This window comes from Vespula pensylvanica, chromosome 13, assembly GCF_014466175.1.
Source record: "Vespula pensylvanica isolate Volc-1 chromosome 13, ASM1446617v1, whole genome shotgun sequence".
Classification (NCBI taxonomy): domain Eukaryota; kingdom Metazoa; phylum Arthropoda; class Insecta; order Hymenoptera; family Vespidae; genus Vespula; species Vespula pensylvanica.
Window position 1 is genome coordinate 2839625 of NC_057697.1, and position 22062 is coordinate 2861686.

A 22062-nucleotide genomic window follows, 5' to 3' on the forward strand; every position below is an offset into this window, starting at 1 on the left:
AGAGAGAGAGAGAGGGAGAGAGAGAGAAAGAGGGAAAAAGAGAAAATAAAAAGTGTGAAAAGAACGAGCGCAATCAGTGAGGGCCAACGCTCGGTTAATTCGTGTTTCGTGTCCCTTTTTGTGCTCGGGACACTGACGGAAGAACGAGATAGTTAATCATAGTGTGTTCCCGCTCATTCTCTTCCTCTCTCACTCCCTTTATACCTTCCTCCTACGTTGGACGAACGAAGAACGAGAGAGGAATCACAAAAGGAGGCCACCACGCTTTACGACACAACGAAGACGTAGCTGTGACTGGATACTAGACCTTAACCACGGAAATTGGAAACGTACCGTGAAGAGAATACGAATATTTGTGCCTTATGGTCTTCTATAGTGATACTAGTAGTAACTGTAGTAGTATCAATAGTAGTAGTAATAGTAGTAGTAGTAGTAGTAGTAATAAGAGGTAAGTAAACGATACGGATGAAAGAACACACGAACCGATGACCTCTCACACGTCCATCTTCCTCGCGAGATATTTCACACGCGTACGAGAAAACGATTTATCGCTATTTTCTCCAAAAATAGAAGAAATCAAGAGAGAAAAAGAAAAAGAAAGAGAGAGAGAGAGGGAGAGAGAGAGAGAGAGAGAGAGAGAGAGAGAGAAGGGAAGTATCCTATGTCCACGTGAATATAGCTACGTCCATTAGATCGTCTCGACTTAGAAGAGAAAAGGCGACGTATCCGGCTTTTCCTGGACTACCACGCTACTATCAGCATTACCGTTTTAGAAACAACGATTCTTTCAAAGTTTAAAACGTTCTCGTGGTCCCTTTATTACCTAGGATTTCGTCGTCTCTCTCTTTCTCTCTTTATCTACACATATACATACACACACACGTGTGTGTGTATATATATATATATATATCTTTTCCTACCTACGGCAAAAGTACCACGAGAGAAGGTGCACGTAATAAACGTTCGAATAAAAATACACGAAATAAAGAGAAAGGGTTCTGAGCTTTCCATGGAGAAAAAGAAAGGGGTAGAAAACTCTAGTTTTCATACTCTTTACAAGGCATCAATAACGTAGTATATTTATACTGATAAGCTAAAATATCGAGTTTTATTAAACTGTTTTCTAAATACATTATATATATATATATATTGTGTATATTATATTAAATTCATATATATATATATATATGTGTGTATATTTATATTTAGTTATAGCAATAGTTTCTGTTTATTCAAGATGCATATTTAAGCAGAAGGAAAAATGATAACAAAGTGGCAACAAAGTTTGGAAAAGTGGAATCCCTGAGGAAAATGTAAAAGAACAATGTTTTATACCACCACTCCATTCTTCTTACATTTCATACTTTGGATTATAGATCTCCCTGTTAAACTACGACTGTTTCTTTCTAAAGTTGAGCATGAATAAGACGAGTTTGAAAATGAGAGAAATATTCTCTAAACCATATTAATAACTATCTAGAATATAAAGTAATATTATTTAAATATTTCACAATTATTTGGTAAATTATATCAATTAAAATATATTATCGGCTGTCTTTCTTCATGTCTATGTATTTTTTTTATATCTACTGCATACATCTCTCTCTTACTCAACGTATTACACAAGTCTTCAAAGAAAAAGAAAATAAGAGGGGGCAGGGGAAAGCAACTAGACACTTTAATGACGATTCCTCTCGACGTGTTAGAATTTATGTAAATACTCGTACGAATTTAAAAGCCCATAGAACGCATTTAACTTCCATTAAAAGAAAAGAAAGAAATAGAGAGAGAGAGAGAGAGAGAGAGAGAGAGAAAGAGAGAGAGAGAGAGAAGGAAGAAAGAAAGGAAAAAAAAAGGAGAATATATTCCGTACGGATTCTATACAAAAAGAGAAACGAAAAGGCAAGCTTTCTAAAAGACTTCGAACGTGTCGCGAATGAAAGGTCCTCTTATCGACCACGATTCTCGAAGCGTTACACAGTCTTGAGTATCGATAACGGATCGGAAGAAGGAGACTGCTCTCTTTCTGAAATAAACGAATTTAGGCGAGGTATCGGAAGAGAATCAATCGACAGATCGATACCAACAAGAAAGAGAGAAAGAAAATTCGATAGTAGTAGTAATAATACTATTAGTAGTAGTAGTTGTAGCAATAGTAATACTAGTAGTAGTGTAGTAATAGAAATAGTAGTAGTAGTAGTAGTAGTAGTAGTAGTAGTAGTAGTAGCAGTAGTACTAGAAGTAGTCGTAGTTTGATAAAAGTCTTCTCGAAAAGTATTCTCGAAGAAGAGTTTTCTCGTATCGGAATCGACGAGTTTGCAGCGTCTCGATTTTTCTCTTACGATCTAAAGAACCACTCCCTCTCCTCTTTACCCTTATCGTCGTCAAGGAAAGTCTAAAATATTCATGACAATTACAAGAAAAGAAACTCGGAAAGAGGAGGAGAAAGAGAAAGAGAAAAAGAGAGAGAGAGAGAGAGAGAAAGAGAGGAAGTATAAAGAAAGAGAGCAGCTTGTTCTAAAACTCGATTCGCCGAGTGTAGCCGACAAGCTTCGCCGTTTGTCGGATGTTTCGAGCAAGTGCTCGAGGCTTCCGGCTAATTTAATATCTCTGAGAGAAGTGAGTTAGGGTACATAAGAGAGAGAGAGAGAGAGAGAGAGAGAGAGAGAGAGAAATAGAGTTGGAGATAGATAGATAGAGAAAGAGAGAGAGAGAGAGAGAGAGAAGGAAGAAGAGAACCGGACCTTCTCCAACTCTGCGCCATATCGCGAATTGTCACACTCTGCCGCCCAGGAATTTCATCTCGCACATAATTAATCTTGGCAATTACGTAGCCGACAAGTATAATTCCGCGACTCCGTAGGTATTCGGAAGCCAACGGTACAACGTTCAGCACTATCCTCGACTCATCCGCAAACTCGAGGTTTCGCCATTCTCTCTCTCTCTCTCTCTCTCTCTCTCTCTCTCTCTCTCTCTCTCTCTCTCTCTCTCTCCTATTTCAAACACACATATATATACGTATACTTATATATATACACATATATATATGTATATATATGTATATATATGTGTATATATATATATATATATACACACATATAGATAGACAAGTCTCTTACAATTGTCGTACAGTCGTATGTTTCCCCGTATACGAAACAACGCTGATGTTGGATCGTCCTGAATACTTGGCGTTTACAGACGACACCTTCAAATTACATCTACCATGTGACTGCCAAACGTATCACCCTCGATTCTAATGTACACCGATGTCTACATCTTGTATTTCTATTTATCTTATTGCACGCAATATGTCTGGGAGAATTAATTCGTGTTTCGAATAAATTAGAATTAATAAATGAAAACTGAAAAAAAAAGAAAAAAAAAAAGAAAACAAAAAGAAAAGGAGAAGAAGATCACTTGGTTGTAACAATGGAGAAGAGATTGGTTCATCCCTGAATTCCAATTTTATCGACAAGAAAAATCAATATTGCATTCTCTTGTAAAGTTTTCCAAGAATTTTCAAATATATGGTTAATAACGTGACCAGGCAAGACGGTTGAGGTAGCTTAATATCGGACATGCCGGTAATCCAGGATAGTCCTTAGACGTAGAAATGATTTATAGCCGGCGGTAGTATTAGATTCGTAAATAGAATCCCTTTTCTAAGAAGTATATAGATGAAAGGATGAAAGCGTGCCTTGCATAAGTATAACGTAAACCACTTACTTTGAGAGATTTCGCGAACCCTTTGAGAAAATATTATTAATCTCTACATTTTTCATCTGTTCTTTTTCATCTTTTCCTTTTTCTTCTTCTTCTTCCTTTTCTTTTTCTTTTTCTTTTCTTTTCTATCGATCGATCTAACCAACTATAATATTCGTTCAATTTTAAAATTAAAATCTTTCTAAAGCGCATACTCTTGCGTTAGTTCGAGAAAATATCAGTCCGAACATATATTAGGAGATGGGAATTTCAGCTAAAACTAAGGATTATACAGAGTAAGTATGTGAGAGAAAGAGAGGGAGAGAGAGAGAGAGAGAGAGAGAGAGATGGAAAGTGTCGGAATCCTTGAAGCGATTTCCAACGAACTACGTCGTTTGTTGTTGTGCAAAACGTAGGAAGCTTCGAATACGGTTCTGCCGAATTGTTTGTAGTATTCGAGTGGTTATGCGGTTCGTCTTACTGTCGGAAGTACGTTCATGTGGGAGACGTACAGAGTTCGTGGTTATATAATGTCCGAATACGATCATCACCTACTACTAACATGCATAATCGTTGATAATATAGAAACATTTGTGTATATATATATATATATTCAACAATTAAAAAATAATAAAATCGATATCTCGAAAGTAATCGTTTAGAAAAGATCTAAAATAATTCTTTTTAAGGAAAATTAAGACTTCGTTCTAAAGAATTTTTGCAGAAAATTTCTTAACGATTTTCTATACGTGCATACACACATGTACATGTATATGTATATATATACAGCTATATGAATATTAGAATCTTTCACTGTCGAATAAATCGATATATTCTTCTTATTTTATTATTTTTCATTGAAGGCAGTAAAAGCCACAGAATGTGCACAAAAAAGGGAGTGAAAGAGAGGGGGGAGAGAGAGAGAGAGAGAGATTCATGTTCTATTCGAGGGGACAGACGTATATCCCGAGCAGAAAATAAAATCTCCGGGGTAAACCGTTCACGGTGTATTCAAGAACGTTCTCCTCCTCTTTTTCTCTTTCTCTTCTCTCCCTTTCGTCTCATAACTTTCCTCAACCGAAAACGACAACTTTCTAGCTCCAAAGCCAAATTCTTCTTCCTCTATCGTTCACCATAAAACATATCATAGTATATCTCTTTCCTTCTCTAACACATACATATGATTCAACTGACCCACGTAGCACTTAGTTCTCTAAACCAACCGGCAAACTCCGTGAGATGCATTTGAAATGCGACACGTGCTACGGTAAAATTTTCTACGACCGAACGTGCAATAGTAAGAGTTTCTCTTTGACTTTACAATTTTGAAGAGTTCCTACGAAAAAAAAGAAAGAAAAAAAAATAATAAAAAAGAAAGAAAATAGGAGGGAAGTAAGCTTATATAAAAATATTTCAAAGGAAAAAAAAGGAAAGGAAAAGAAAAAGATACAGCGAGAGAGAAAGAGAGAGAGAGAGAGAGAGAGAGAGAGAGAGAGAGAGGGAAGGAAATGCATCGAGGCGCGAAAATTCTTCGTCAACGCGTCAAAAACTTTTGCCAGGAACGTCCCGACTCGACGAAGTGTGTATCGAGACAACACCGAGAAAAGTTTTCAGATGAAAAGCTAGCTCGCGAAATTAGTTTGAAACAAGAACTCTCTCTCTCTCTCTCTCCCTGAACTGTTAGACGCAATAAACAAAAAAAAAACAGCAAAAAACAAAAAAGAAAGAGTAATTGATCTTCCATCCACTTGATCTTATTAATTATCTTTGATGAGTATCGAGTGGTACGTGAAGTATCAGACACCACTGCTAATTGCTATCTTGTTTGGTCTATCGATTTTCAACAGAAAATAATAACTAAAAATATGAATTATTTTTCAATAAATAAATTGGCGAGATATACATTTTAATTGCAAAAATAAAAATTATATATATCTTTTTTATAATAATTAAATTGATCTTAAAGACATGACGACTATTTAAATCGAAAAAAAAATTCATGAAGTACATATATTTGACTTGTTTCATTCTAAAGACGGGAACTAAACGAGGCGTAAAATTCGAGCAAGTTAGATTCGAGCACGAAAGGGTTTGGTTTGTTCTTACAACGAGAGAGACAGAGACAAAGAGAGAGACAGAGAGAGACAGAGAGAGACAAAGTGTGAGAGAGTGAGAGAGAGAGAGAGAGAGAGAGAGAGAGACCGATGTACATGTCGCGATACGATGCGGTGTCGCGGTTGCAGTGGGAATGCATCTTGTCTCTGTATATCCGTGTCCCGATTGCAGTCGTGGTTCTACTCGATGTCGAGGAATCGTACCTTATAGCCGTGAAGTAATCGAGTAAGGTGATTCCCGTAGGTGGTAGTTAGCTGTTACGAAGAGAAAAAGAGACAAAAAAGGAAAGAGATAGAAAGACTCGGATTTTCAAACGTCGCTATAGCGAATGAATGAAAATAGCAAAAAAGGAAAAGAAATGAATGAGTTTCTTTTCTAACGTATACATAAGTCGTGATCAAAATAGAATTACGACAGTACTAACGACAAGTGAAGTTATTAATTTTCAAAAATACTATAAAAATCAAAACGTGAAAAAAAATTAATGAATGAACGAAATCGTTTCGATAATCGATGGAAGGATATAAGAAGAAGAAGAGGAAAAATATACTTTGTGATTTATACAAATTATACGTCATCAAAGTGATTTTAAACTTTTCTTTCCCTTATTTCAGGGAAACGCGACGTTTTCGTACGATTTAGATGCGTGTCCTTGCGTCTCTCAGCTTCTTCTTCTTCTTCTTCTTCTTATTCTAGCTAGCTCGAATACGTTACAGCGTACAAATTGGCTAGCAAGGACCTTTCTCGATGTCCCTCCTCTCCTTTTCTCTTTCTCTTACCCGAGTATTGCCAGGAACTGGCACCATAAGTCACAGCTACTCGTTCCACCAACCGGCTTCTCTCTAACACTCGTTCGGGGACGAACGCGTACCTTTGAATTCAATTTCTCGTAATGGACGATATCAATCCACAAATTTCCAAGTGTTTTTGTCAAACTTTCGAGTTAGTTACGTTTAAAAGGGAAAAAAGAAATTTTCTCGTTGAAAACAATGAGAAGCAGAAAAAAAGAATAAGTAAATAAAATAATAATAATAATAACAACAATAACAATAACAACGACGATGATGAAAAAGATAAGATAATAAAAGAAAGGAGGAACATTAATTAAAAAATCCCATTTCATTTACCTCGACGTTTCAATTAAATGAAAAATCTAATAAAAATAAAATCCAATTTCGCTAGTGTGAAAAATCGTATATTTCCTTGAAACATTCCAAAGTTCCTTCGCGCGCCTGCACGTAATGAATCGCAATAAAAACGTAATCATACTTAATACGAAATTAATGGAGTGTACCATCTAAGTTGGGGTGGCGGCATCTTCGCTCGGGACATTCTCAACCGGCGCGATTATCGTCGAGTATTAAAGGGAATCAACGTCGCTCAGGGGCCAAGAAGCTAGCGGGCTTGAGTCTCGGTGCTCCTAATGTTTGTCTGCCGTGACGTTCGGTGCTATCCAAGCCAGGACTTCCTACTACACAACCTCCTTAATGTAACTACACGAACAGGACTCACACTTGGAATGTCGGAACGCGTTTCTACGCGTTACCCCAACACGGACAACAACGGGCAAACGCACACCTAGTATTCTAGAGAATATCGGTATAATTTAACATAGGGTCGGAGGGAGAGAGAACACACAAGGTACGTTCTAATGGCTAAGGACAAGTCCCTGTTCCTTTCTCTAAAAGCAAGGAACGGACTGGCGCAAATGAAGTCAACCAAGACGCCATTGTCCTTCCACTGTGTAATTTATAATACGAGTTAGTAGTACGTGCTAGTACCTGAGTAAGAATTTGAATTCGAGAAAGGCGGTAACATACATATACAAGCAAGAATAACCTGTATATACGGTATAGGTACGTGTGAACGTTTACTTTGATTTCCTGCCTACTCCAAGTTTCCAACTCCGATTAGCTTGATAATTAATTCAACGAATCGACTCGTTAATTGCTTCCTTCGATCCTTCAAATAAATTCATGAATATGAATCAAAGATGGCATTTCCGTTAACATTTTCGTTGATGCTGTCATATCTATGATTACGCCTGTCTAAAATAATTTTATTCGATCATTTTATACGATGATTAACATTTGTTTACGAACACTGATTAACGAGTTTAAAGTAAATACGTATATCCAAAACGATATTCGATTTTTAGTCAAAATACCCTTCTCTGTAATATGTAAATTATTATAAAATATATCATTTAAATTTCTATGTATCTTACTCACTCGGATCGAACTCTATGTATGTTAAAATGATGAAACGTTAACTCTACTATCTCGTCTGGTTGACCGGTGAACGTGTAGAGGAGGCAATCGATGTTCGATGGATATCTTCTTGGAAAATAGGGCGTCATAAAAGTGCCACCCTGTGGTCTATCCGCGCTGCTATACTTGACACATTTGCAACCTGCAACATAAACAAATAAATATATTTCAACGACGATCATAATCGATTATAAATATTTCATACGTTATTATATAATCATTTTTTTTTTCATTTGATAATATTCAACTATTCCTAGTAATGAAATTCGCCATCTTGCAGAACAAGATCCCTCTCGCAAAACTTTACTTATTTCCAAAATGAACTTGCCATCCTTGATATCGATCTCTTAGCGGTCTCGTTCTTGTATCAATTTCGAAGAATTAAATTAAACTTTGAATTTTTCGTAAAATGAACGATCTCTGCTATAGACAAAGAGAGAGAGAGAGAGAGAGATAGTTAATTGATAAACCAAATTTTCTAACATCACTTTGATAGTGTATCACTTAAAAAAAAAAGAAAGAAAGAAAGAAAAATATTTTACACACAACGTATAAAAAAAGGAAAAAACAAAGCAAAAAACGTTTCTCGAACATGTACATGAAAATATACGTGCGATCTTTCGTTTCCTTTACTGTTTCTTTATTTTCTAACGAAGGCGAATGAAAGGCGAATGATTAAACGAGTCTATAATTTATGGCATGGTCGAGCTTCCCACGAAACACACGAGTCCTCGTTATCCATCAACAGGCCACAGCACGCGCGAGGACAGGGAAAATTTAATTTCCTGTTTTTCAATTAACTTCTGTGTTAGTCCGATTCTCTTTCTCTCTCTCTCTCTCTCTCTCTCTCTCTCTTCTCTGTATCCTATAGAGAATATAGTAGTCATTGCTAGAATATGAAAATTTAAATACTCTTATGGTTAAATGACAAGCTACGACTTAAATGATTTCAACAATATTACATCTTCTTCGTCTGTATCTAATTTAGACAATTGTTACGTTAACATACGTGCGATATAAAATTTTCATATACTAACGTTGAAAAAATCGATAGGTTCAGACGGAGAATGAAGTCGAGATATCGGAAAATTTATACAAAATTTTATGGTATTTTAATACCAGTAGTAGTAGTAGTAGTAGTAGCGTAGTAGTAATACTAGTAGTAGTAGCGTAGTAGTAATACTAGTAGTTGTAGCGTAGTAGTAATACTAGTAGTAGTAGACTTTGATCGCCCATTCCTTTTGACGGATAATATAAAAGCTTTTTCGAACGAGTAAATTGATTGGACGAGAGAGACTTGTCCTGTTTCTATACATTAAACGTACGTAGATATTCGTAGAATACGCAGAATGAAATTACAGAATCCTTCGAGAAATCTTAGTAAAGTAAATCACGAAATAGGGAAAAACGAAATCGTTTGACGCAAGAAAATCGTCGCCGGGCGACGATAGAATTCATGAATTTCTTTGGAAAGCTGCTACTGCAGATAAAATTAAATAATAAAACTATGAAAAGGGAAAAGAGGTGATACTGGAAGACTTCGCTGCCATCAAGGACCATAGAATCCATTTGAAAAGGGAGAAAGAATAATAAGAGCGAGGAGAATTAATAATGAACTAATTACTTACTTCGCAGCAGGAAAGAAGTAATTGAAAGATCGTTGTGTCTCAATAGGCAGCTCGAATAAGACTGACTCATTCTCTCATTATATCCACAACGGCCTATATACCTAGATAACTACGTTTATTTTCTTTTTTTTTTTTAATACGGACTCGTGACTTTGAATCGATCCTCTTCTCATAGTTATCAATGTTTATTTACTTTCTAATACATTACTCACGTAACCTATTCAATGAATTATTTTCTTATATCAATGTTTATTTTCTTTAATATTCGTAAGAACGATCAATGTATACGTACGTATGTGAATGACAAAATACTTTTTACATAAGATAAACTTGTTCCGATAATCCCCCTTCAAGAAATGATGTGGATCATTGAAATTCCATTAATCTTAACGTACGTAAATGCGCAACGAGAGGGAAATGCTTTAACGATTGGAAATGTAGGTCATTGCGTAACGTCATTAATGCGAGCGCAATAATTTATCCAAAGTAGTATCTCCGGCATTGCTATTCGTCTCTGTCGACAACGACGAAGACGAGGACGACGAGGAAGAAGAGAAGAGGAAAGCAGGAAGACGAGGACGAAGCGCATAGCGCGTTTCGAGACGATTATTCTCGTTGAAGCGATCCATTAGCAGCCACCATTCGTTCGCTACGTGGTAGAACTAATCCAAACAAAGTAATTTGTAAGGATGCTAACGCAATTAATCAGTTCGGTAAGGAAAGAAAGACGAATTGAAGAAAACACAGTTAGAAATAAAAGAAAAAAGAAAGAACAAAAAAAGAAATAAAGAAAATAAAACAACACAGTTCACCAGGGTTTAATGAAAGGTCAGTATTAACCACAACTTAATCACGAAACTGACCTAAGTCATACAACAATTTCATTGAATTGCGATCTTAATGAATCGTTAATGAGTTACACATTTCACTCGAGATTTTTCAATGTGCTCACTTTCGTAATTACTGGCACGATTAAAGATGAATAAAAAAAAAAAAAGGTGAAGAAGAGGGAAAAAGAAGAAGGACAAGAATGAAAAGAAAAGCTTTCGATTGGTCTGAGAGAGAAGATCGTAGAGAAAGAGAAACCTTAGCAGTCGACTTCTCCACGACACGGTGCGAATTAATAGCTTCGCGAGACACAAGTTGGCTGAATCTTTAGTAAATTAGCAAAAACGAGGAGTTTCCTTTTGCTCCTCCTTCTCCGCACTTTGTCGTTTTTCGAGTTAATGGCAAGTCGCGACCACTTTTACTGCTTCGTACTCTGGCTACATACTTTGCTTCTCTCTTTCTCTCTCTTCCGCTCTTCCGCCTCTATTATCGCATCTTTTATCTTTTTCTCTATCTCTTTCTATCTGTCTGTCTGTCTGTCTGTCTGTCTGTCTGTCTGTCTGTCTATCTGTTTCTCTCTCTCTTCCTCTCTCTCTTTCTTTTCGTGAAGCTTCGCGGCGTTAGCCAGGACGACACCCTTGCGACCTATATTGCAAAATGTACACGGAGAACTCGTTTCCTCTCTCGAACATGTCGTCGTGTTCTCTCTTCTCTCCCGACACTCTCGATTTTTCCCACAACTGCTTCTATCGTGGTCTCTTTCTCTCCTTCTCTCTCGAGAAGACATATGCGTTTGTATGTGTCTGTGCGCAGCACGCTCACGACTGATTAGTACAGCTGAGAAGAACACTCTAGATGTTTTTAGTTTTCCTTCCTTTTTTCTTTTTCTATTCTTTTTTGTTTTTTTTTGTTTGTTTTTTTACCCTTCTCTCTTTCACTCACCACCACAGCGCGTGCTTTTTAAAGTTCCACCACTTTCATAGCGTCAGTCTTTTCTTTTTTATTCCTTCCCACGATAAACGAGCGATGACTAGTTTAATTGGAATTGGAAGCGAATGTCCATCAAAATACGAAGACTAGACAGCATCAGATATATATACCCCACACATACTTCCATGTATAAACACATGGCGTGAGCAATAAGAAAATAATGGAGGGTACCATTTCGATCCATTCTAAATTGTGAACGTGAAACAAATACCATCCACGACGATGGATGAAAGAGAATGTAAAAATTTATCGATCGTATCCTCAAGGGATTGAAACGTTGTGTTTATTTTTTTTAGAAATAGATTGTAAAAGTGGCATGAATCATACATACATACGTACATACGTACATATACACATATATACACACATACATATATATATTCCGTTTTTTGTAATAATTCCACGTTATTTTGCGGAATAAAATGTTATCTCTGTAAATAAAATGTCGAAGAAAATATCAAAAATGTAAGGTCATAAAAATTGAAAAATTCGATTCGTATTAGTCTAATGTTATTCTCTTAGATAAGTAGATATCAAGCTATGTATGTACTTGGGTAAAGTTTATTTCTCAAGATAGTCAAGAAATTCGCGATCTCTTAGCACGTAGAGACAACGCACAATATAGAGATGAGTGGGTTTTCTCGCGTTTGAGCTCTTCTCCTATGTCAAAGACACGTTCGGCAAACTCACGTCGAACCTTTTTACATTTAAGTAAGTATCTTATTAACGTCGAACGTTCGTACGGCACGTTCGCCTTTCGGAGCTTATTTATCTTTCGCTGCGTTGACGTGCGGAACCGCAATGATTTATGACACGGGGGTTGTGCCTGGAATACAAAAATAAAGAGGGATTTTGGTGTCCCTAAAAAAAAATATATATGACAGTTCGATATCAAATATTTTATCGCGTATACATACATACATACACACACACACACATATATATATCTGCGTATACCTACTTACGAGTGAGAAAAATATAAAAATAAAAAAGAAGAAAAATAATATCTCAAAGCATTAAAAAGGATAACATCTTAAACAACGCGATCTGCTCAAACGTTTCATGGAAATAACTGAGTGTCGTCTCAAGGAAGAGAAGAAGGAGAGATGAGGACGAAAACGTGACGAGGGACGACGAAGGCTGACATTGCAATTTCCCCGCGAAACTGTCCGAGAAACGTAGAGAATATTTTAAGTAGCGGTAGAATTAATTTTCGCTTCGCTTACATATACCAAAGGTGTATATATATATAAACATATATATACATGTATATATATATATATACATATATATATATATGTAGATAGACGGTATATGTACATGGACGGTACATGCTGTGCTTTGAATGTACAAGACTGAAAGGACTGCGGCCTCTTGGTTGCTCAAGTGTCGTGCTCGGCTGCTGCTACCTCTGATGTTACTACATCTACTACCTAATACTACTTTCCAGTACTACTCCGAAACACCCCCGGGAAAGATCATTGTTCGGTCACGTTCCCCCTCTCGCTGACTCGAGCATCTTTCATGGCTATTTATAACGTCGTGTAACGTCAGACGTGTGTTAATGGACGAAAAGAAAAGGAAAGAACAAAAAAAAAAAGAAAAAAAAGACAAGAAAAAAGATAAGACAAAAGGAAAAATTATCCGTTGACTTTGTCATGATTATAATATACGACTAGAAATTAGTTTTATGAAGAATAATGAAAAAAGGAGGCAAAATAATGAGGAAGGAGAAAAAAGAAAAGAAAGGAAAATAAAAGAAGAGAAAAAAGAATGAAAAGAAGAAAAGGAAAGATTAAAAATCAATCGTAGTTTTCTCTCGAATAAATTCCTTTCGAAGGAATTTCAAAAACGAAATATCGATTGGATCGATCAATCGAAATACGAGTCTACGAGTAGAAGTTCGTTATTATGAACGTTTTCAGCAGAGATTCGTAAGTTTCTTTGAAAGTTTCCTAAGGAAGGGAATGGAGGAAAGGTTCCACAAGTAATATCCGACTCTCTAACGACGCGTGGAGAAGTTTGTATATTTTTTCCTGTAGACGACGGCGACGAAGACGATGGCGACGGCAACAGCAGCAGCAGCATCAGCACCAATAGCAACAGCAGGAGCAGGAGTAGCAGTAATAGTAGTAGTAGTAGTAGTAGCAGTAGTAGTAGTAGTAGTAATAGTAGTAGTAGTGGTGATAGTAGAGTAATAGTAGTAGTAGTAGTAGTAGTAGGAATAGGAGTAGTGCTAGTAACAGTAGCAGCAGAAGCAGCACCTCGAGGAAGACTCGGAATACTTTTGATATCTTTCCCGATAAGTCAGCGTGACATACCTACGAGGCGTACACATTAAACTCGCCATGGCAGATGCTACCAGAACTACTGAGAGAGAGAGAGAGAGAGAGAGAGAGAGACAGAGAGAAAGAGGGAGAGAGAGAGAGAAAGAGAGGGAGAGAGAGAGTGAGTTTGCTAGGGGTTGAGCTACCACCGGCAGACCGTGATTTCATCCAACCTCGACCCTCATCCACCAAACCACCCCCTTAGCCTCGTACTAGCAAAGGCGCATCCTCTCGAGCATTATATTTTAGTTTGAGAACTCCCGCAGGTGATTCACGGACCACTGACACGTTGCGGCACACCGAAATCCCAGAGTCCCTTCTTCGCCATCCGATTTTAGCCTTGATAGTTTACCAATACATCTACCAAGAGCTTACTTCTTCTCTGCTAGAGCTTTTCTATACACATTTATATGCTATATCGTATATATGTGTATGTAACACCTACGTAAAAGATCAGCCGATGGGGGAAAGAAACGATATTATTGCAGGTACGGAAACACAAGAAATCACTTAGTATCCGATTCACACATTGGCAACTTGACTTTTCAGCCGCAAGCTGCCACGCGGAATCGCCAACTTGTGACTTTTCCGCAAAGCTTAGAAAGAAGAGAAAGAAATTCCTTACGTTCTATTTTAAAAAAGCCTATATATATATATCTCTCTATATGTATTGTATCGAGAGCATGTATCTTACACTTTCTATATACAGTTCTCTCTCTCTCTCTCTCTCTCTCTCTCTCTCTCTCTCTCTCTCTCTCGCTCTCTCCTCCCCTCTTTTCCTCACGTTTATGTACATATGTACATACATACGATAGAGAGATATAGAATACATGTATAGGAAGAAATACTTATCTATCTCGCTGCCTTCGAGATTCCTTGCGATGCACAACGTCTTTTCGAGATATCTTTTGAAAGCACGACTTTCTTTTTCTCTTTCTTTTCTTATCTCTCACTTTCTCTTCCTCTCCTCCGCTCTATCTCTCTCTCTTTCTCTTCTGTACCACTCTTAGATCACGCGATTACTCCGTGGACACAGAAAGGCTTCTGCTAAAAGCTGCAGTATAAAGAGGTGTATAAAAAAAACGGATTTAAAAGAAAGAAGAATACTCAGCATCCACTAAAGAGTGCACACTGTTTCTCTTGCCTTTCTCAACTATCGATGTATACATATATACGCACACATATATATAAACGTATATATATGGATATGTATATATATATTTTATATACATATATATAGTGTACACTTTAAGGATATTTAAAAAGCCACTTTTCCATTATTCCTACGTTTCCACGCTTTTACGTCTTGTCAACGATACGTGAAACCATGTTCAGAGAGAGAGAGAGAGAGAAATAGAGAGAGAAAGAGAGAGAGAGAGAGAGAGAAGGAGAGAAAGAGAGAGAGAACCTCGATGAAATTTGAAATATTAATCGGTACAAACATCTCGCTTGGGTTTAATTATACAAGAAACTTTCGAGGAAGTGGATTTCGACGAACAACATCTCGCATACGTTTCCGGAAGAACAGAAATTTCGTTGTTTATTAAACAACGGGTTTCGACTCAATATTTTTCTCTTGGTTGTAAATACGAAAGTTAAGCTGCTTTATCCTCAACTCATTTCTATAATCTTCTAACAGTGATAATAATTTAATGAGAATGTTGTATATTCCGAGAGAGAGAGAGAGAGAGAGAGAGAGAGAGAGAGAGAGAGAGAGAGAGAGAGAAAGAGATAGAGAAGGTGAGATTGAAATTGTTCAAGCAAGAATTTATGAGCATTGCATTCATTCGATAGACTTCTGTTATAAACTCTCATATAATTTTATAACGATAGAATATGTTGTCAAACGTATCGTTTATTACTATGCGATAAGAAGATTAATTTATCGATTACTATTCGTCGTCTCGTTGTAACGTAAACTATGGTATCACAACGAATGATATCACAATGCTATATTACTGTCTGACAAATGTTTCATCTATTTTTTTAATTATTTCGAAGTAAAACCGTGGAGAAATATTTAAATTATTTCCTGACAAGTTTATTCCCACCGTTCACGTTTGTTAATAATAATAAATTATTCATTAATAATAATAATAATAATAATAATAATAATAATAATGATTTATATTAGAAATTTTTCCAATTCATTAATTAATCGAACCATTGAATTTACCACGAGAACGTTGAATTCTCGATCCATAATCTCGAATCCCGGACACTATTACGACAGTTTCATAATCCCTGAACCAACGCGTCCAGTTTCATGGACATTAGAGATACCTCGGAAAGCCGGAATTTACCGTCTTGCGGTTCCCGGACGCGTTACCCTAGCCGCAGGAATTTCGCTGGAACCCGTGCTGTTTCCACTTTGGAAAAATACTGATTTGCAAGCAACGTGGAAGATGACGCAGCTGCGCGACCAACCTGTAAATATTCCTTTTCATACCAATGAAAAGAAATTCATTCTTCTTGAAAACATAATGCTAGATTCATCGATGCGAGATGCCAAAGGAAAAAGAAAAAAAAAAGAACAGAAGAGAAAAAATTAATTTTAGAAGCTTATCTGTCTGATAAACGAAAAAAAAAAGAAAAAGAAAAAGAAACAGAAAAAAGAAAAATTAGAATCAACTATAGTATAGTGACCGATATCGATTTAATAGCAGCTGGCACGAGTATTCCTTAGAGAGTTGATGCCACACGGTAGACGAAGCTTAAGTGGGCAGGAGATAAATTGAGAATAATACCTCCCACCCTCTTCTTCCGCCCCCTACGTGCCACGTGCCGTTTTTACGAGATCGGCCTCCCTCAAACCCTTCGCCATGTAACATCTGCTCGTAGCGATTATTCTCGGATATTTTTCTTTCTTCTTTTATCTTTACGGAATAGCTTGCGAAAATTTTCTAATGAAAAGAAAAAAAAAAAAAGAAAAAGAGAGAGAAAAAAAAACAAAAAAAAAACAAAGAAAAAACAAAGAAAAGAAAGAAGGAGAAAGAGAGAGAAAGAGAGAAAAAAGAAAACGCATAAAGGTAATAAAGTTGTGGTAAAAGCTAACGTATCGATATCTATCGAACGATTTCATCGTCCCAGTGAAATGTCGATTTGATAGCTCGTACAACATGTAAAAGGTTGACGTCCAATGGATATCAATCTAGGTGCAGGTGGTCAAAATATCCAACGGAACAAGTTAGCAAGAATTTATACATCCGCCTGCCGGTGGTATTGTTTTATCTCCTATTGGCTCGGATTCGTTCTGCCGTCCTCGCCACGGGAATATTTTTTCTCCGTTTCGCGTTTTTCTACCATCAACCTTCCCTCCCTTCACCTTCACCTCCTTTTTTCTCTCTCTTTTTTTTTTATAACCTCGCAACGCAAGTATTTATTCGTGATGACAATAGAATTTTACAATGCGTTTCCGTTCCCATGTAATCAACTGAGTCATTGTATAAAGGTTAATATCATTGTAATTATACAAAAAAAAAAAAAAAAAGAAAAGAAAACAAAGGAAAAAGAAAAGAAAATTAAAGAAATAAAAAGAACATATACATACGTACTTTAAAATGTTAAAATAGAAAAGAATTAAATTCGTTTCTTTTTATCTTCATAAAAATTAAAAGTAAATAAATAAATAAAGACTAATAAAAAAGATACATATATGTATATATGAATAAATCGGCTTGTATCTTCAACGATCGTATAAGTATTCGAAATTGTATAGAACGACGCAACGATATGTGGCATTAGCGAAATCGTAATTGAAATATTAATTTATGACGCATAACGAGCGGGTTAGTAATTAACACGCTCTGTAACCTCGTGTCAGCGAATGCGCAATGCATGCATTACTGCGACACAGCCGCATTACATAAATACTCGGCTTTCCTCTGCTCTGAGCCAGATCATAATGGGCAAAGTATACAATTCGGCCATTATCCTCTCGCGATACCCTCTTCCATTCATGGAGAAAATCCACGAACGTGTAAACGCTCTCTCTCTCTCTCTCTCTCTCTCTCTCTCTCTGTCTATCTACCTCTCTATCTCTCTTTATCTCTCTCTTTGTCTCTCTCACCTCCCCTCTCTTTTCTACCACCATCGTGTGTTAAACTATTCAAGCAACACCTCAAAACGTCCTCACAGCACTTTCCCCTTCCTTTTACTGTTACTGCTTTAGTTTATCATTATTATCAACGTTATATATTCCTCTTCCGTTTAAAGGATTCTTTTTATTTTTGAAATTATATTCTTTCTTTACTTTTCTTTTTTTCATCCTTTTATGATACGACACGTTTTCTTTTGTCTAGCCTGACATCGAGTTACGATAAGGTCTGATAGCAGAGAATCCATAAAAAAAAAGGAGAAAGAAAAAAAAAAAGAAAAATAATAGACCTTCTCTTTCTCTCTTTTTTCTCTCTGTGTCTCTTTTTTCTTCTATCTCGTAATTTTTTTCCCCCTATGGAACGTACAGACGGTACAATAATTGTCAAACTCGAAAGGTTGCTCTGGGAAAAAAAGAAAATAAAAAAAAAGAAAGAAAAAAGAAGAAAGAAATAAAAAAAGAAATTAAAAAAAAATCTATTCCGACGTTATAAAGTCGATCAAACTCGTCGCCTGTCATCACGTATAATTGGATCTGTGAGGTACGTAAAAATTGGCAACGCGAATACATATATCGAAATTTGAATTAAAAGTTTCATGCATTGTAGTTTTAACTTGGGCACTGGGTTTTGAAGAAAAAATAAGACTGACGCTTATATACACTTGCATGTTACACATCTAATACTATACTATATTGTATATAAGCAGAGATTAATTACATTATAAATCCAAACGATTTCTATTGAGTTTATTCTCGAGGTCACATAACTATGTCAAACTACTACTACCTTGAATTCAATCGAGTTAACGTTTATTGCCATGCACAGTTCCTTTTAACAGAGAAATCATGTTCCAGCAACAGATCGAACATTATGATGGATCACTCCGCGAGCTTATGCGGTATCTAGTAAGGAATCCCATGGATACCAAAAGCAAATTTGATGTCCCGTTAATAAACTCGTTGTTGGCCAACACGATTCGAGCTTCGATCTTCCTCTCGCAAGCTACGCAACATCAACATATCCTCCTAATTGTAATTGATGAGATCCTCGGGGATTCGATATTCCTTTAGATATACGTTCTACTATTTCCTCAATGATTTCAAATTAAGGTTCTTGTTTCTCTTTTTTTGTTTCTTTTTTAGTAGTAAAGGAAAAAACAATTAATATATCCAAACAACAATTACAACATACAAAAAAAAAATTAATAATATTACTTATTGTTAGAATTTAAGGAAAAGTAAGAATGATGAGCTTTCATAGCTCGTATCATTAATAATCGTTCTTACGTTTTTCCATCGGTGAAAATTTCACGAAATTATAACTAACTCGAGAAAACGGTAAAGTTAAAGGGATGACTTGCGAAAGAAGAAAGGAATGAATGATCTATGCAGTTGCACGTTTGATAGTATCAGATTTTTTTTAAAAAAGAAAAATGAACATAATAAAATATTGATAAATAATATAGATCTACGAAACTATACTCTATCGAATATAATTCGAATCACGTGCTTTTCGAAGCGTCAATTCTTTCATTGAACCGATCGTGTTCATTGCGAGCCATCGATTCTATGAAATTTTATATCGGTCCGAAGGGTACTATAAGAACGCAGGAAATTTGAGTGCTGCCATCGAAAAACGAAATTTCTCGATCAAAAAAATAAAAAAAAAAAAAAAAAGAAAATATATTCAAACGACTCTGTATGAAACCATACACAGTTTTACCGTATCCTGTATTAACGAATGAAAATGTGCGTTTAAATCGTATCGAAGTATGACAGGATTCCATTTATCATCGACTTGTAACACGAAATAAATTTTGATAAATACGAGAAACGTAGGTGGTGCATCGAATCGCAAAAAGCAATAGTATACACGAGTCGTTAATAACAAAGCATCGAACGTTCCTGAAAGAAGCAAAACAAAATATACACGACGCTGACACGCGCACGCGCACACACATATGCATAGAGAGAGAGAGAGAGAGAGAGAGAGAGAGAGAGAGAGAGAGAGAGAGAGAGAGAGAGAAAGAGAGAGAGAGTCAAACGAATGTAATAAAAAGAATGATAGACGCGCGAAAAAAATGCATTTTTTTCGATGAATTCACGCAACGTCGAAACTGTGAAAAGATATAGCGAGGCGAGGGGCGTTCGTGCAAAAAATTTTTCCAATTTCGTGCTCCCACTCTGTTTTCCTGTCATTCAAACTGGGAGGGGTGACAAAGCGAGGGGGGAGTGAGAAAAGGGGGGGGGGGAAACGTAGTATTTTACGAGAGAAACTTATTTGTCTCTTCTATCCCCTTAATCAAACAATGAATCGACAATATGACGTTTTTAATTGATTAACTTTAATGTGTAAACATCGAAAACAATCTAAAATCTCCATTCGAAAGAATTGATTTTTTAATTTTTACGATTTGATATAACGGTACGATCGCGAGAGAAAGAATTTTTGTTATTTTTCTTTTTTCGTTTTTTGTTATTTCTCTCTCTTTTTTTCTTTATAGAATTTCGAGTGAATTTCGAGTTTCATTGATGGGCAGATAGTTTCCTAGAGCGATGACACACCGACCGATCGAATGGCCATGTTTACTGCAAGTCTCTGATCGACGTACAAAGGGTCAGTCTATTGACCAACTTCCTCTAACGGATGTAATGCGCACCAGATAGAAAGAGAAAGATAGAGATAGAGATAGAGATAGAGATAGACATAGATATATATAGGGAGAAAGAGAGAGAGAGAGAGAGAGAGAGAGAGAGAAAGCGAGAGAGACAGAAACTGTGAATCCGATTGGATTCACAGTCTAACGCAATGGCGATCGAATCGAAAGACCCCAACGGGACCACGACTCGTACGATCGCTTTCGATCCTCTATCCTCTGACCCTTTCCTTTCCTCTTCACTTCGCTCTTTTCCCTCCCTATTCTCTTTTCACCCCTTCCTTCTCTTCTCACTAGTCTATCCTATGTTTCAAATCCTCGTGGCTTTCGTTAATCACAACTTTGGCGCCTCGAAACTAGCACCCTATATATTGCACGAGGATAACTTTCGAAAGCTCCGATACTAATTTCCTTTGCTCGTTCATCGATACGAAACATCGTTGAAGTTTATCTCTCCACGATTATCACCACGTCAAAGAAATAACGGATAGAAAGAAAAAGGGAGAGAGAGGAAGAGTTGAAGAATCTATCTTTCATTTTTGATCCTTCAAAGGATCTTTCCATGTTCCTTAGATCGTTGAAAAATTTATGCAAAATCAATAAGGTTATGCTAACGACAACTATTACAATAACAATGTAGTAATTAACATCTAGACAAACAGAATAAGATGAAGAGAGAAAGAAAGAGCTAGAGAGCTAGAGAGGAAGAGAGAAAGAGAGAGAGGAGAGAAAGGTTTCTATTAAAATTCATGCTACCTTTGTAACGTTAAGAACTTAATCCCGCTAAATAAACTTTCCGTTCGACAAACTCGGCTGCTCGAACGGCTTCGTAATCCGTAGCCGGTGCTTTGCCTTGCACGATTTATCAACGTCAATGTGCCTTCCGGTAGCTACTTGGCTGCGAGAAATAAGGGGGAAAGGAGGACGAGCTTCGTAGGATTTAGTAATTATTACTAGTGCACTCTGTGTGCGTCTCGAATTCTTTTCAAGGATCTTTCCGTAGATAAATGTTACCTTTAAGATACGATCTTCGATAAGATCATTCACGCGTAACTCTTACCATAAAAGTTCCTTTCTTACGAATTCTACTACTACGTATATACATACGTATATATTATTTTTTTTTTATCGACCGTGATAAAAGAAAGAAATTCTGGACGAATTCTCAAAGTTTATCCCTTTGATATATAACTATGTATTCATGTTTTACGATGGTCTGTTGAATTCGCACGAGTGGGCACACCAGCAGTGCGAAGTACCCAACTTCAAAGTAAAATTCATTTTTCTGGGATTTGGTAGTAGCGAGTCGCGATTAATCTCGAAAGCCGCAGTAGCAAGCCTCGAAATTGAATTTCCTGAACTCACGGATATACGAATATATAGGCTGCTCTCGACCAACGTTTTCTCTATGCTTTTTTCTCTCACTCCCTTTCTCTCTCTCTCTCTCTC

At 36.6% G+C, this 22062-nt stretch overlaps 1 protein-coding gene across 1 annotated transcript in view; it reads right to left on the reverse strand.

The window, feature by feature from the left end:
- The window catches only part of LOC122633821 (suppressor of lurcher protein 1), a 277955-nt gene that overhangs the window by 208960 nt on the left and 46933 nt on the right, over positions 1–22062 (reverse strand). The window contains exon 3 of the mRNA XM_043822220.1: positions 8049–8229. Coding sequence (XP_043678155.1) covers positions 8049–8229 — 181 coding nt within the window. The remainder of the gene's footprint in view (positions 1–8048; positions 8230–22062) is intronic.